Source organism: Chanos chanos, chromosome 4, assembly GCF_902362185.1.
Source record: "Chanos chanos chromosome 4, fChaCha1.1, whole genome shotgun sequence".
Classification (NCBI taxonomy): Eukaryota; Metazoa; Chordata; class Actinopteri; order Gonorynchiformes; family Chanidae; genus Chanos; species Chanos chanos.
The window spans coordinates 19,260,599-19,277,638 of record NC_044498.1 but is presented as its reverse complement, the minus strand read 5'-3'; the positions used below and the strand labels follow the sequence as shown (position 1 = coordinate 19,277,638).

The 17,040-nt window shown below is 41.0% G+C and overlaps 1 protein-coding gene across 1 annotated transcript in view; it reads right to left on the bottom strand.

Annotated features, from left to right (window-relative positions):
• The window catches only part of syne2a (spectrin repeat containing, nuclear envelope 2a), an 84,285-nt gene that overhangs the window by 39,883 nt on the left and 27,362 nt on the right, over positions 1–17,040 (bottom strand). Inside the window, exons 39-54 of the mRNA XM_030772153.1 lie at positions 16,691–16,846; positions 16,129–16,437; positions 13,336–13,509; positions 11,256–11,720; positions 9,641–9,835; positions 9,030–9,185; positions 6,681–6,922; positions 4,370–6,443; positions 3,870–4,189; positions 3,366–3,510; positions 2,700–2,900; positions 1,926–2,185; positions 1,645–1,795; positions 1,144–1,287; positions 671–790; positions 250–432 (exon numbers count right to left, since the gene is read on the bottom strand). Coding sequence (XP_030628013.1) covers positions 250–432; positions 671–790; positions 1,144–1,287; positions 1,645–1,795; positions 1,926–2,185; positions 2,700–2,900; positions 3,366–3,510; positions 3,870–4,189; positions 4,370–6,443; positions 6,681–6,922; positions 9,030–9,185; positions 9,641–9,835; positions 11,256–11,720; positions 13,336–13,509; positions 16,129–16,437; positions 16,691–16,846 — 5,295 coding nt within the window. The remainder of the gene's footprint in view (positions 1–249; positions 433–670; positions 791–1,143; positions 1,288–1,644; positions 1,796–1,925; positions 2,186–2,699; positions 2,901–3,365; positions 3,511–3,869; positions 4,190–4,369; positions 6,444–6,680; positions 6,923–9,029; positions 9,186–9,640; positions 9,836–11,255; positions 11,721–13,335; positions 13,510–16,128; positions 16,438–16,690; positions 16,847–17,040) is intronic.

The window sequence follows — 17,040 nt, the reverse complement described above, 5'->3', positions numbered from 1 at the left end:
TCACATGATTAGAAAATTATGAAATGTCTGCAGTGCAAAACACAAAGATTATGAATAATGGAGGAACAATTCAGCTTTGCCAGCAACTCCGACAACCTTGTTATTACTATTATTATTACAATACTGAGCACAAGGATTATATATTCTAAGAGAACTACGCATTTAACTAGAACTAAGCATTCTGTTTATCAGTATGGATGACATCTTGGCTCTTAGGCACAGAATGTTGGGAAATGTAGTCTCACTCACTTTGCTGATGAGGGTGGTTCTCTGCTCTGCCTGTTGGGCCACTGTTTGGTAAAGCCGTAGTGGTTCCATAAGCTCATCCATAAGCTCATGAGCCTTCTCTGGTTTCTCCTCGGCAAGCTCCTGGACCTGTGATTCCAGCACTGCGATCCGTGAATGCCAAAGATCCAGCTTATCCCAAGCACACTACACACACGCAGAGAGAGAGAGAGAGAGAGAGAGAGAGAGAGAGAAAGAGAATGAGAGACAGAGAGAAACAATTCAAATAATTACAAATGACATTCATGTCTCACAGGTTTAATGAATGCCAAGATATCGAACTGCACAAGAATAATGCTGGCAAACTTGAATAGAAGAGTGAAATGAGCCTCATTTATTATAATGTAAACATGTATGGACCTTTAGAGTGAGACAGAATACACACCTTCAGGTTCCTTTCTGCCTCATGGAAACTGTGGTTTTTCTGCTGTAGCAAAGTCTGCACCCATCCTAACCCCACAGTCACCTCTCTCACTTGTTCACTTAGTCTGTAGAGGGAATCACTCTTACCCTGGACAATATGAAACATGGGGCTGATTTGAAACTCTATATTTTTGTATTCTAAGTTTAATGAGTATGAATGAATATGATGGACATTCTGTCAGACACATGGTATTGCACAAGAAAATAGCTAGTATGACCCCACATATGATCTGTACAATCATATGAAGAATTGGCACAAAACATGAAAAGAAAAACGTGGACACACCGTGTATACACAGTGTACAAATGTTTGCTGATTTTCTTATTTTATATTATAGTAATTTAATACTGTCTTATTGCTATACCAAAGTGGCACACTGACTTAAGAGTCAGTACACTCTTAAGACATCTGCAGACAGTTACCAAGATGTGTACCTGTTCCAAAGCTTTCTGTAGTGAATGGATGATTTCCTGCTGTACTTTCTCAATGTCTGGTGGCAACTGGGCATGTCTGGTCCTCACTCTGCTCAAGATGTCCTGCATTCTGGCCTTCTGAGAGTCCAACTCCATTTGCACTTCCTGCAGAGAGAGAGAGAAAGAGAGAGAGAAGGAGAGAGACAGAGAGGTGGGGGCAGGGGGTGAGGGAGGGAGAAAAATGAATAGGCTGCACTGTTAATGCCCCAATAACACAGCCTCAGATGTTATTCAATTGTATTCAGTTGAAGACAGATTACAACATCACTATACATAATACTGTATGTATGGTATTTGAAAAAAGTATGTCTTTTATGAGTGGTTTGGATTTATTGCACAACACTTAAATTCATTAAAGTTGTTTAAGTTGCTAGCTACTGTTATGGTAGATTCTACAAATAGCTCCAATCTCTGTAGCTATGAACAGCTAGCCAGTCAGATGGGCGGAGCTAGAACACTAGCCTGGAGGTGCTGAGATTCAGTCTGGGTTTGTAGGAGCAAAAGCACGTTGACGATATCCTGCCTAACTGTCTCCAGTTCTTCCAGAACATGACCACGCTCCTGGATCTCAGCCATCGTTGCCCGACGGACAATCATTCCCTGCTCCCTTAGACTGTGGGAGCAAGTCAGGCATTGAGTAGTTATGACTTTATGGTCATTCTTGTGGGGAATTGTCATAGCTATAGAAAATTAGTTGAAGATTAATTGGTCAAATTTTGTACTGCATGTTTGTGGTTGTGTACCTCTTGCAGCGACTCTGCAGAGATCGCCACTCCAAACAGATTTGGGTGGGTGTTTTAAGGTCCTGAGGTGAAGAAACGCCTTGCAGCCTTGATATGCTGAGCTGTAAAGAGGCCAGGAAACTGCTCTCTTGGTCAGTGCCATCAAGGAGATGTTCTGTTTGGGTCAGAATATTCTGAAGCTCCTCCATGGATTTGTTCTCAACAGACTGGTCAGAGAGTTCACTATACAGTCTGTCAAGAGTCATACTGGATCTCTCCATCTGCAATACAAACACCATCACAAAACACTGGCATGATTTTATACTAGATAACAGTGTTCATGCATACATGATTCAAAGACATATGGGCATAAATGGTAGCACTCACTTCAAGCGGTCACATAATACATACTTACCAGATAATAGTGGTCCTGTTCAAGCCCCATACTTTCAGTACAAACCAATTGCTAGAGTCTTCTATGAATGCATTTTCAAAAGCCCCAGTTTTTCATAGAATGATTTGAGACCATTACAATCTCAATAATGTGCTGGAATCATTATACATTACAATGGGGACAAGTAATTCCATACAATATGTTTTAATACATTCCAGTACACTCTTACTACCTAATAAACTCCAGATGCAGGTCTTAAATGAAGTAGTACTGCTTGGCCAATGAACAATCTAATTAATCAAGATGATCAAACGTACTTCTCTCCATTTAAAAACGACATGAAAAGAAGAATCTCAACATAAGCTAACTGACACGAGCTGAAGGTGTCCTGTGTCACTTACTTTCACAGTGATGTCCCTCCATTCTTCTTCTCTGTGTGTCAGTCTGGATTTTAGGGCACTGACTCTTCTCAGCAACATGGCCCAACGTCTCCATAGATGATCAAGTGTCAGCTCCACAGGCACACTGCAGCCCTGCCCTGGGCAACTCTCTCTCAACTTTTCTAGTCTCCCTGACATGGTCTGGAGCTCCCTCTGGAGACCCTTCAGGTGATGCAAGGAGGTTAAAACATCAAATCAGTCAGTCAGTAAAAAATCAGGACAAGCAACAACATTACAGTATGAATTATGATGTGGATAAAAATATATTTCTTAATAGCAATTAGATAAACAACCATGAGGGGTAAGTTGACATAAAAGCGCATACAGAGTAAAAATCACTATGATAGCCACAATGTCCTGACAAAACACCTCTGAGTGGTGATAAAGTGTAAAAACTGAAATGTTCCAGTTGACCTTCATTAGGGCAACAACTGGGTAGCCATGTGTTTGTAATGATTTCAAATTCGCCTGACCTTCACTTAAGATTGCTTCATACTCACCCACTTGTCAACAAGAACAAAACACTCTCAGAACTGCTATCCACTAAGCAAACTAAACTTCACATGGATTAGTTACAAGTGTAACTAAATTAGATTTTACACAGCAAGAAGCAAATGAACAGCCAACCATAGCTCTCTGAAGCAGGTCTGTGCAGTCCCCTGAAGAAGTTGATTTCTGAGAGAGAATTGCTGAGAGTTTAGACTCAGTGTTCCTAAATATCTGGTTTATTTCCTTGTGTTCCTTTTCGTGAATGTCCTGTTCCTTGATGCTCCTATGAGAGGAAAGAAAAATTTCAGAATGAAATCACAAACAGAGTCCATCTCACGAGCGCAAAAGAGACAAACAATTTCCATCACCAACTATTAAACGAACAATAACTGCCTAAAACACCTACTGCACACAAGTATACTGCTCACAAATCCATTAGATTTTTTCTAAAATCATATCAGAAGAAGTACTTTGCTGTCAAGATGTACTGCATGTACTGCAGCTTAAAACATGACCAAAGGGGAAATTATTTGGTTCATTGTCCTCCTCTGAATTGTAGCTGTACATTGTAAAGCAATTCTCTGAATGAGTACATCTCATTTGCTGAGACAAGCAAAGTGGGTTGCAAGCTTTGAAGCCTACCTATGTAAGGTGTCCAGTTTCATCTGAGCCTGGGCCTCTAGAGTGGCATTCGCCACCAGAAGGTGGCTTAGAATCTGAATGTGGAGTTGTTCAGTTTGGGGGATGGAGAGGCACATTAGCGGAGGGACTCTAGTCCAGATTTCAGTCATGTGAGCCTGAAAACCTTCAACCAAACTGCCCAAAGACTGTTGAGTGTGTTGTTTCTCCTTCATACAGTCCTTGAAGTTGGTGGAGGAATTCAGGAGACTGGATTCTGCCTGTTGAAGAAACCTTGCAACTCCATGCACAGTCCAATAATATTCACTCAGGGCCTCCTGAGCCTGGGACAAGTCATCCTTGAGAAACAAACCCAACTACATGATTATTCATGAAAACAATATAACATATCACTTTTTTAATTCAGTGGAAGCATCTGAGAGTATAATCTAGGAAGCCATAAGTTTTTGTAATGCCAACACCATTTATCAGTCTTATGAATCACCTAAATTAACTGGGGAGACATGAAGCAAAGAGATTACCGTGAGTTTAGTGCAGTCCTGTAGAGTTCTCTTTCCAAGATCAATGGTTTCCCTGTAGCTTTCAGTCGCTGTGTCATCCTCACAGGCTTCTAATATCCGTAACCCAGATTCCAAAGTCCTCCGAAGTGCCCAACGCTTTCGTAGTTCTGTGTCGATGGCATTATCATCGGGATCTAAACAGACAGGGTGGTGTAGCTCCTGTCTGACCCTGCTGAAGCAGTGGAACATTGCAGTATGGTCCACTGGGTGGCTGAGGTGTCCAACTAAAATCCGCTCCAGATTTTTAATCTCTCTGCCAAGAGTGAGCTCCCAGGAAGCCAAGCTTTGCAGTGTCTGATGCATCTTATTCCTTTCTGCACTAAGTTGAGATGGGAAAAAGTTTTGAGAGATGACCTCCAGCTTGTCAGCCGTCTCCTGGCACAAAGTCTTTACAAGAGGAAATTCCGCCAGGAGAGCCAGGCAAAGCCTGAGTCGTTTGGCCAGATCTACACTTGAATTTGTGACTAGTGGTACCATGTCCTTCACCACATCTCTAGAGTTCTCCATACGGTGCCTGCAGCTCAGATACATCTCGTATTGTTTGGCCTGGAGGTCAAGCAGCCTTGTTTTATTCTGTAAATCATAGATAATGTTTAGTAGCTCTCTCCTCTGGGACTCCGGGCAGCACTGAATCTCCTGCACATGACACTGGTGCTCCATCAACATGTGCCTCAGAGGTTCAATTGTAGATAGGGATTCCCGTGTCACTGGATACCTCTGCCTCTCAATTTCTGTTGAGATCTGCTGCAGGCTCTTACGGACAGCAGCACGCTCCTTAACAGAAGTTTCGTGAATGTGCAGAAGTTCCTCAAGCTCCCAACACACAGATCTTTCATGGCTTACAACATCAGTGACTTCTGCTTGCAATGCTATAAGCCTGTTGATTAAATGGCAGCCCTCTGTTATGCTAAGCCCCAGAGCCACATCTTTGACCTCGTCCAGGAGAGTCTCAACGACTGTTGCTTGTCTGTCTGCTGCTTTCAAGGTTGCTTTATGTTTTTGAAGCTGCATCTTCAAGTCTGGAGCTGTGTTTACAAGCTCAGAAACCTTATCTTTGTTGTACTCTTTTTCAAAATGTGACATAAGCCAAGAGGTAGCCTTGGCAATCTGTGCCCATATCTTCTCTCTCACATGTAACATTACGTCCATTTCAGCCACAGCAAAGGAACAGTTCTCTGCGATCTTTCTGTGTAGGTTCTCTAAAGTACTTTCCAAGGACAGCATTATGGATGTATCCCTCTCACTGAGACCTACAATTTTTTCTCTAAATTCCTTAACAGCACAAGTAAATTTGGACTGTCTGTTTGAAATTTCTGACTGCAATTTCTTCATTTCATTAACTTGATGTCTAGCTTCCTCAGGGAAGAGCGCTAATTTTCTTCTCCTCCCGATCTTGCTCTCCGTTTGTTCGGCCCATGTTAAATAATCTTGCATCACTTTGAGGATCTCAGTAGGCAACTGATCACTAGTGTCAGGCGTATGTACAGAGAGCATCTCTTGAGAAAGATCCAGCTCAGACTTCACATTCTGAAGGACATGCTCCACATCATCCAACTCCTTCTTCCCCAAAGGACCCTGTTTAAGCACCTGAGAAACCCTAAGTAAGTGCTGGTAATACTCATTAGCAACTACAAGGTCAGAAGTAGCCACAGTCAGTTTTATGACAGCTTGGCTGTCCATAGGTGTCTGAGGTGAGTGTGAAGGAGTGATCAACTTCTGCATAGTCTGTAGTTTTTCCTGCAATTCTTTAGCCTCCTGCACCAATGCAGACATTTCTGTGGTACAGATGGAGGTATGCCTCAGGGCTTTGTCTGCAGTCCTCTTCAAAACCCGCCACCTCTCCTGCAAGTCATGCACTTGAACAATAAGTGCCACAGGACCCTCAGTCTCACTGATATGAGCAGTAACCTGAGAGGATATCTGGTATAGTTCTCCAAACAAGCTCCTCATCTGCTCCATACTCTTTAGGAATGCCTGCAGTTTTTCACATTGCAGGGCACTGCTTCCCAATGAGTCCCTAATTAAGCAAAAGAACATACATTACAGCCATTTCATGTCTCCACTCTCCTCTGCTTACTGGCAACTCTAAAAAATCTGAAAAGGGTGATACACCAAAACTGGTTCTGCACAGAGATTTACTACAGTGCTAAATCGTGACAGGTTATTTACATAAAAAGGAATGCACCTGAGGAAAATATATTTTCTGCTTCAAATTCATTAACCCAGATTTTAACAGTTTCTTTAGAAAACTCACAGGTTCAGTGTTTCCAGCTCAATCTCAAGACTCTGTAAGGTGTCTCTGATGGTCTGTGTTTCTTGTTGATACTGTGTAACCTGCTGAAGCTGAGCTTCTTTAATCTGCACGGTGGCAGAGGCATCCAGCAAAGCTGCACTCCATCGTCCCTCCAAGCACTGGCTTGCTGTTGAGCTGGGGTACTTGGAAGCATCATGCTGGGACAGAGCACTTACTTGCTCCATGACCAACTGTCTGAGGCACTAGAAAAAACAAATGTTTCAGTCTTTTGTTTAAGTTCATAAGTGACCTTACAAATGTTAATGCTGATGAACTCACAGTTGAGAGTGCACTGGAGAAGAACTGCAAATTTGTTATTGTTTCCCCTTCAACTGTAGTGAATGTGATTTCAGAAAAAAACCTTGACTGACATATGTATGGGTCTCTGTGACCTCATCCTATGCTTTCTGCTCCTAGCCAGTCATAATCTGCATTATATCACAGTATCACTTAAACTTATTTTTTATTAATTAAATTTTTTTGTTTGTTTTGTTTTTACATAACTGAATATCATCGATGACATATACAGACATATCATGCTATGTACAGTTAAGCCCAAAATTATTCATACCCATGCCAAATTTGAATTTATAGTGCATTTATAGTGAATTTGTATTTCACCAATAGGTTTCAGCTGGCTGGAAATGACATGAACAAGTGACAAAAGACGGTAAGAAATCGTGTCAGAGATGCTAATGATAAATTCTACCTATTTCTATGCTTTTTTTTTTACATTTTTACCATTTTGCCACGTCCAAAATTATTCATACCCCCTCAAGTTGTCACATATTTTTGAGAAAATGCAAGCTTCTCTACCATTCCAAATGGTCCTTGTAATTTTTACCGTGTTCTAGAGCATTCTAATCAACTTTAAATTGAGAACAGCTCATGCAATAGTTCTCTAGTCAGTTACTAGTCAATTGCAAGTCATGGCTAAAACCAAAGAGCTTAGTGAGGACCTCCGGTTGCACATTGTGGTTGCTCACAAGACAGGGACACTCCAGCGGACACTGCACAAGGCTGGTTTCCATGGACGCCGACTAAGGAGGACTCCACTTCTCCAAAACAGAAAAGAGGAAGGTTTTTGGTCATCAGTTCTGTGGTTGGATGGCCAAAAGCTTTCTTCTTTGTCCAGTTGAGGCTTTGCAAAGGCTAGGTGAGCGTTGTTGTGCCTGTCTTGGAGAACTGAAGATGTCCTTGGCCGCCGCCCATGGAGACCAGCCTTGTGCAGTGTCCGCCGGAGTGTCTGCCTTGAGATGTTGGTACCAGAATTGCTCAGATTCAGCGGGGTGGCCTTGGTGGTGATCCTTGGAATCTTCTTGGCCTCTTGCACTGCCATTCTTACAAGCGCAGGGGTCACTTTTGGCTTCCTACTCCGCCCTTTGAAATTTTTTCACAGTCAAGAACTCTTTGTACTTTTAGATTATGCTTTGCACTGTGGCACTGTTGAAAACACTTGGATATGGCCTTATAGTCTTTCCCTGTCTTGTGAGCAGCCACAATGTGCAACCAAAAGCCCTCATTAAGCTCTTTGGTTTTAGCCATGACTTGCAATTGACTAGTAACTGCCTGGAGAACTACCGCATGAGCTGTTCTCAAGTTATAGTTGATTAGAATGCTCTAGAACATGGTAAAAACTACCAAGACCAAATGGTAGAGAAGCTTGCAACTTTTCAAAAATATGCAATAATTTGAAGGGGTATGAATAATTTTGGACATGGCATTTTTGGTAAAAATGTAAAAAACAAAACAAAACAACAACAACAACAACAACAACATAGAAATAGTTAAAATTTATCATTAACACAATGTCTTACCATCTTTTGTCACTTGTTTATGTCATTTCCAGCCAGCTGATACCTATTGGTCAAATAATGGGCAGCTAACTCTAAAGGTTAGAGAATTGGGCTGTGACCGGAGGGTTGCTGGTTTGATTCCCAGGACCAGCATCCATGGGTGTGTGCCCTTGAGCAAGGCACTTAACCCTAATGCTCCTCGGGCGCAAGGAATGCTGCCCACTGCTCCTGCATCTGGTGTATGTGTTCATTACTGGTGTGTTGGATGGGTTAAATGCAGAGGACAAATTCACTGTTCACAGTGTGTGTACGCGATCACAGAGATTTACTTTTTTTTTTTACATTTACATAAAAATTCACTATAAATGCAAATTTAGCATGGGTATGAACATTTTTGAACATAAATACCGGCAGCTGTTTTTTTTTTGTTGTTGTTTTTTGTCCCTATATAGAAAATTCCTAATGGTCATGTCAGTGAAAGAGTAGGACTCAGTGCTGTAGAGCACTGTTGTACCTGAGCCTCCTGCAGCTGCTGGGTCATAAGAACAGGGTTAATCTGTGCTGGATGGTATCTACAACTCAGAACTCTCAGAACCGTTCGGGTCAGCTGAGCCCCTGCTTCTGTGGGTAAGGGCTCTAAGTACCAAGCATCCCCCAAAGGCAGACCTTTCTGAAGATAAAGCAAAAAAGGGAACAAAATGACTTAACTTCAGCTGAGCAAGAGAATCACAGCTGACGCTACCAATGAGGTAACGACGTGACTGTTGCAGCCAACAAGACAGCACAGGAAATCCCAATGGTTCTAATTCTTTCCTGTCCATTTTCCCTCCAAATGTCCCAATGGATTATACGACCAAGTTTGTGAAACATCAAAGTCTGCACGCATTATCCGATAACTTGCCCATGGCCTAATTTCCACAGAGAATAAACATATTTATCTGAAGGCAAGAATAAGCTACTGATTTCACAGATCATATTTTAAGTTTTATTGACTCTAAGCAACTATGCGTTAACTCTACGCAGCTAAAAGTTTCGCATTGCTTAAATACTTATGCGTTTCTGTGAGCTTGTCAATTCATTTAGCACTTTTATGGTTCCTGCCTCATGCTACTTTGTAGCACTCACCATCATAGTGTTGTCATTAGTCTTCAAGAGAGGCTGAATATCAGTAATAATATCCACCACTGCTCTCAGCTGAGATGTTCCAGACAGCTGGTCCATTTGACTCTCCTTCTCCCAGGCGCCAGCAAATGAGTCTTTGCTCCGGGCAGCTTTGTTCCTGACGTGTAAATCCTTTTTGGCTCCGTGCATTTCCATTGGCTAAATAAGAACAAAAAACAGAGGATAGTTTCACATCAGGCTGCCTTACTATTCTCCAAAACAACAAACAGGGCATTCCTCTAGCTTTCTTTCTAATGTGACAAAACACCACCACTGTCCTCAGCACTCTGGCTAGTGACTGCCAGTGACAGTTAGCGTAGGAATGCAGTCCTGTGAGGAACTAAGCCTCCCCTTTAAGAGGTGTGGTGCTTTAGGCCCTGCACAGACTGGTGAGAAGTTGTCCTGCAGGATCTACTGCCAGCAATGAGTAACTAGCACAAGGAACGACCAGGTTACAACCCATAGAGATGAGAAGCAGCACAAATATTGCAATCCTTTGCAGTGTACAGTGGGGAGGTTTCTTTGTCAGGCAACATGTAGACGCATGTATACTTTAAGAAGTTTTCAAAATCACACGGTAACGATTTGCATGAGGTCAAAAGGAATATAAACTAAGAATAATGGCATTGTCTAACACGGGCATGATGGGAAGAAGCAGCACCATGTTGCAGGGTTGTTCCTGCATTGTCAGTTATTTTATTTTTAATTACTATTTCTGTCTGTAATAGACCCTACCACACTAACATGTATGCAAGTTTCTGCACTTGAGAAAAAAATTACTTGTGCCGAATTAACATTTGAAGAGTGCTAAGAAAGGGAATGAATTTCACTGAAGTATTCGTAAAAAGACATAGAAGACAGACTGTAATAACACAGCATCTATATTATATCCACAGTCAACATCTATATTCATAGTCAACATAAGCATGAGGAAAGGTGAAGGGAGCACAAAGAATGTCAAATAGTGAGGAATTCAGGTTATTAGTGTAGAACTCTCCAGGGAGTTCATTTCTAGGCATTCATTTTGAGATGGAAATCAGAGGGATCTATTCAGACTAAAAATGATTGATTTTGTGTATTTGGGCAAATAATGACCTTTTCAAATTATGACAGAAAAAAACTTCCTCAGCACATTATAATAACACTCTAGTCTGAATGATTTTTGAATGGAATATAATTTCTAAGCTCTGGAAATGTCAGATCCCTTTAGGGGACAATTTTCTCCCTGTTTTTAGGATGAAAAACTTTTCTCTCCTTACACCTTCAAGCTATCACCATTACTACTTCAGTTGCCTTGGCAGTTCAGTAACATAAAGCATCACCTTTGATGTAACTGACAGTAGCAGAGTAGAAAACTATAATTGAAGTGTTGGAGTGTCTCATAGGCTATTTTTGTCACCTAAAGTAGGACAGGAGGCCTTAACTTCAGACTAACTTCAAGGTTAGCTGTCTTTGACTTACCCTAACGTAGAGTCGGTTTGTGAAAGACAAGGTGGGAATGGAAAGTATTTACTGTGTTTGAAATTTATGATGAACAACAGTGTATTGATTTAAGAAATACAGGGAAAACAGATGTTACCTGTGAGCACTGAACACTGTCCAGGTCATCCTCATCCTTTCCCGTATTCATCTCTGCTACAACGTGGGCACTAACATTCTTCTTGCCGGGCAGTTGGGTAGGGATGTGTGACTTTGATTTAGGCCCCTCTGCCAGTGAAACACTTGTTGCTGTTAGTTTCACGGCCTCTTTCTCTGTGGCCTTTGTAGCTTGGACATCTGCCGTTTCTTGAGGTCTGGTGTTCGCTTGTATTGTGCATGTTGCACTCAATTTTCCACTGTCCATCAAGGCCTCCTCTTCTCTAACTGTGCTCTCTGCCTGCTCTGGGTCTGTAGCTTCACTCTGTATGGCATCTGCTGCCTCCATGTGTTCAGTTTCAGTAATAAATGATTCTTTGAGATGCACTGTATTTCCCTGTGTGCTGTCTATAGAGACTGCTGGTCTTCCGTCTACAGTCTTCATCTGTGTGGCGTTGGCCATATCTTCCTGCTTGAGAAAATCCTCTTTCTTTTTACGTTTTGTCCGCTTTGAGCCTGGAGCCTTCCTTTCAGTGTTTGCTTTATGTCTTTTTTCGGAATCATTTGCTTTGCTCTGGTTTTCATCTGACTGTTTCATTTCTTTTGCATTTACCATCCTTGCCTCTTTGGTTTCTATATCCTTTAACTGTTTTTTGTCTGAAAAAAACATGCTTTCCTGGTGCTTGATGATTTCCTTGGGTTTTGATTTTTGAGTTTCATTATTTTTAACATCCATGTTGGATTGTAAAACATCTTGCTGGTAATTTGTAGTCTGCTGGTCCAACTCAATAAGGTTTGTGAGTATTGCATCACCCCCTGTCTCTTTGGGAATATTTTGGGCAGCTGTTTTTAGGTGTTGGATCTGAACTGTTTTATTTTTATTCATGTGAGAGAGCTCTTTGTATAGAGGAGGACCGCTTGTGTTTTGACTGCTGGATGTTTGACCAGAATTAGTATTTCTAGATTCTAGGTAGTTTACATGGCTTGATTCAACACTACCCTTCTCTGAATATCCTGTTTTAGATTGCTGACTATCTTGACGTGATCCTGTAGAAGATACACGTCCATGTTGAGTTTTGGTGTCCAGACTGAACGATGAATTTGACGGCGCAACGAATTCATCAGGGTCTCTGCCTTGATGAGGCTCCTGTACTTCAGATCTCTGTGACTTCACTGCAAATGGATCAATATCCAGAATAATGGTATACACTTTCTTTGAGGGTTCAGAACCATCACCTTGCGTATTATCTGTGTTTGGAATATTATAATTAAAAGAGTTATCTATCTTTGTGGTTTCCTGAACCTCAGGGCTAAGATCATATAGAACTGTAGATCCTGTATGCACCGTTTCATGACCCAAACTGGAATCTTTGACATGGTTATCAACATCTGTTACAGGAAAATCAGCATCCAAAATAATGGTTGCCACCTTTTTGAGTGCTGGTGATTCAAACTGTTCGGTCTCTGCACTCCACAGGTCTGTTCTGTGACTATCAGTACATTCAGATACAGGCTCTTTGTCTTTTAAATTACTTTCTGGTTTCAGTGACACTTGAGAGAAGACAGACTTGCATTGCTGCAGGGAACAACCAGGAGTAGCCGCAGAGTGCAAAACCTCATTAGTTCTGGTTAAGTCTGTGTCGAGGACAACTGTCAACATGGGCTTTCTAGTTTCAGAATTTTCCGTATGCATTTGGTGCTCCTTCCCCAGTCCGGTAACAGAAAGTGGGTCGTCAGCACCTGTCATTTTTGTTATCTTCGTCTCTGTGTGCAAACAACTTTGCTCTGAGGAGCCTCTGTCTTCCGGTTTCTTATGAAACAGCTCTTCTTTGATCTCTTTCATTGTTTCAGACGTTCTTATTTCATGCTGTCCTGGCAAAACTGGCTCCTTTCTTCCACTAGAATCATCTTTGGCATCTCCAGAAGCCATCTACACAAATATGTCATTGTATGTTACATTTGGGATATATCAGAACAGCTGGAATGTGTTCTACATGATATATATGCAATGTTACTACTGAGTTAGCTACTTTCTTATGTATTACATATTATGTGCATATAATATGAATGATTGGACAACTCACCTTCAGACACTGTGCGAGGTCAGACAGATGAGAGGCACTGTCACTAAGGGTTTTTAAGCTGTCCCTCTCCAATGTCCCCATCAGCTCCTGTCCAGCAACACCTTGCAGGACTTTCCAGTGTGACAGTGCCTCCTGTAGTGTATGATGAAGTTTTTGTCCCCTTTCTAAAGTCACCTGAGAGAGGTTTATGAATTCACAGTTTCATACTGTAAGGCTGTAGAAGCACCTCTGTCCCTAAATTATTTCTTTTCACTGAATTTGGTCAATTTAAACTTAACACACAGACAATAAATTAGACAGATGCAAAACATACTCTGTTATGTATTCTTGAAACTGTGGGGAAATATTTCATTGAGGAAATCTCATTATATGTTTAAAGAGAACCAAAGTATACCAGAGCTCTCATGTCTAGACAACTTATCAATATAGACCTCAACTAAACTTACAAGATTTCATTTCCTGAATGACATGAAGCACTCTGATGAAAAGCTCAAATTTGGTTTCAAGATCCCTTATTCACATGTACACAGTGAAGTAGTTTATGCATTTTCCTGGAAAATCCTGAGTAGTACTCAGAGACAGTGCTTTCAGATGAAACAGGAAACAAACATTTAGTTTCAAATGACTGGTGCAGAGCCTACAATAATAGTTTAGGTAGCTGTTAAAAGTCATCATTTGTTCCAGACACAGGAGCACTAATGTATTTGTTCCATTAAAGTAGAAAGATGTACTCCCTGACCAAAAATACTGAACCTTGAAAACAAATCACTGATGAGGGTTTGATTGCAAAAGCTTAATTAAACATAGCTCTACATTTTTTCCTTCCCCATTTTCTCCCAGTTTGGAAAGCCTCACTACCCATTCTCAAAAGTTCCAGACAGCCACGTCAACATGCACTAATTCACATGCAATATGCTTTCTCTGTAATACACATTTAAAGGAATTAAGCCGGTTTTATATAAACAATCAATATAATAAACATAAAAAAAGTTTAAGTTACTTTCTTCTACTCATGACTCCATGGACACTCAGGTGACAAATAGAGCCCGACCGATAAATGTTTGTGCCGATATTATCAGCCGTTGTGAGCAAATTGCAGATAAATCGGTATGGGCGTTTATAACGGCTGATAAATGACAGTTTAAAAAGATACGGAGAGATGGAAGACAGTGTCTTGTTTTATATAATATGTACGATTAATTCCAGACAACGACGTGCTATAACTCAAAGTATTTATTTGGTGTTCTGGACACAAACATGATGACTGTCTTGCAGGAGGGCTACTTCAAACACTCTGAGACTGTGCTGACAAACTATTTGCACGTGCTATGGACCGATGACAATCAAGCATATTTCAGCATCCAGTAGGATGTTACCATCTCACATTTATAATACCGCCGTTAAACAAGTCTTACCGATATATTCTATGTGAGCATTGCAGATGGATCCTTCAATCATGTTAGGCATATGACATTCATGTCAGCCATGCCTGGTTTTGTGTGCAGTAACGTGAAAGCCCACAGTCAGTCAAACATCAAAATTACATTAACGTTACAGTAGTTGAGTGGTGTAGGCTAAGCTGTTGACAAACCTTATTGTAGGTTCATTTATGAAACAGTGTGGCAGTTCTAGCGAGTAAACAAACACCGGTCCTACCACTTCTCCCTCGTCACTTCTAAAACTTTTCTGGCAACATCGCTTACAGCAGCTGTCCCTTGCTAAAGTAGGTTACCCACAAAGCTAGCTAATGCCATGTTTATCAGTAGAAGACCGCTAATGTTATTGAGCGGTTAAACTATAGCGTTTAACTTACTCTGTTTAATGAAGTAATGGTCAATATATCTGCGACTCGCATATCTGTAGTTAGTCGGTGCATTGGAAATGATTAAACCAGAGGGCACACGCAAATAAACGTGAGCTGAACAAGTATCTAACAAGGCTTGGTGGCCAAAGTTACCTAGCTTCTCTTTCAAACGTGTAGTGTGAAATCCCACAGTCAGTCCTCGTTGCAAACAGTCGTGTAGTACAGCAGCGTTTACTCTAGGTCAGTGTATCAGTTTACTGCATTATTTATCAAACTTTAATATATTTTGTTGTGCTTTTGTTCAAAGTACTATTTGTGACAATAAAACAAGTTTATTTTTAGCTGCATTATGTCATGTTATCTTGGTGAGGACTCGTAGCTATACATAACAAATGTTCGGGAAAATCTTTGTTTGTGTTATGTGTTTGAAAAAAAAGGAGAGCGAGGGAGAGAGAGAATATCGGCCGATATATCGATCTTAAAAATCCTATATTGGTTGGGCTCTAGTGGCAAATGTGTCACACATCAATGAAATTCAAAAGAAACCCAGTGTCACCAGTGAGTCCAAGGTACAAGCAGTGAATATGGTATAGTTGGGGTTCACATCATGAAAAACTCTTTCCTGTCTCAACAGGAATGTGTAGGTGTATAATTAACAGGCATGCTCCAGTAAAAGGGCAATGCTCCAACTATTGTAAAGGTCTTTCCACAGGGCTTAATTCTGACTGCACCCAGATTTACAGGTTTAGGCATGTGGAGCAATGGGGAAAGTTTAAATCGATATGGTCAAGAGTTGCATATTACCTTAATTTCTGTTTGTGGCTGGATAATGTAAAACAAATAGAAATAACATCAAACTCTTACTCCCAGGCTTATTAGGCAACAAAAAATGATTACTAAGTCCAGTTTAATGAGTAATTATAACAGTTCCTTGCGGCTGTCTACTTTCTACAGCTAACTATAGCGTGGAACACAAAATGAAACAATACCTGGATAAGGTGGATGGTATCTGGGGGGGACTGGGACTCTCTTTGTTGGGCCTGGCTCCACTGCTGCAGGGCCTGGAGAGCCTCTTCAACAGCATGTTCAGAGCTCTTTCTGCTGATCCTCTGATTCTCCAAACAGCTAAGATGTTTGTGAAGTGTCATTTCCAGAGCTATCCTTTGTTTCTGTAGACTCTGGACATTGTTGGAAAGGGTAGTTTGGCCCTCTGTGGTGCAGGTGTGCAGCAAGGCAGCAGTAAGAGCTTGCACTTCCTGTAGGTCCCTGCCCTTCTGGTCAATAGCCTGCTGTAATGCCTTCAAGATGTTCAAAGAATATTTATTTTTTTAAATAGATGTTATAACAACAGGAGGTGCTAGACATCACAATACTCTTCACATAGCAGTGACAGTAGTAAAAATAAACATGTATTACAATAACAATAATAATCCTTTTGGGGATGAGATGGTTAGACGTTGAGTAATCACATTCCTGTGTGCTGTGTCACACGGGCCTGTCTTCTGTGTATGCGTACCTGTGTGTGTGCGCGCGTGCGCGCGAGTTTCTCACCTTAAGATTCTGTAATTTTGACTCCAGGTCGCACATGTGTTCGGCTGTTTCCTGTGTCCTCTTTTGCAGTGAGTCCATTGTGTTACTACAATGCTGAAGTTGGTTTGCACAATGTTTTTCTCCCTGAACACTTTGATCCAGGTTGCAACACACCTCCTGTCCACACAAAAGCACATTATTACATAATATTGTCACTTTCTTGATTAGAATTTTTTTAATCATATAAAGCTTCTTCAAAATTAAAAAAATTAAAAAAAAATCATGCATATTACTAGTCTACTACTCTATTCAACTCATCTTTAGTGAGTAACACAAATTCTAATGTAAGTGCTTTATTGTTTAAAAATAAA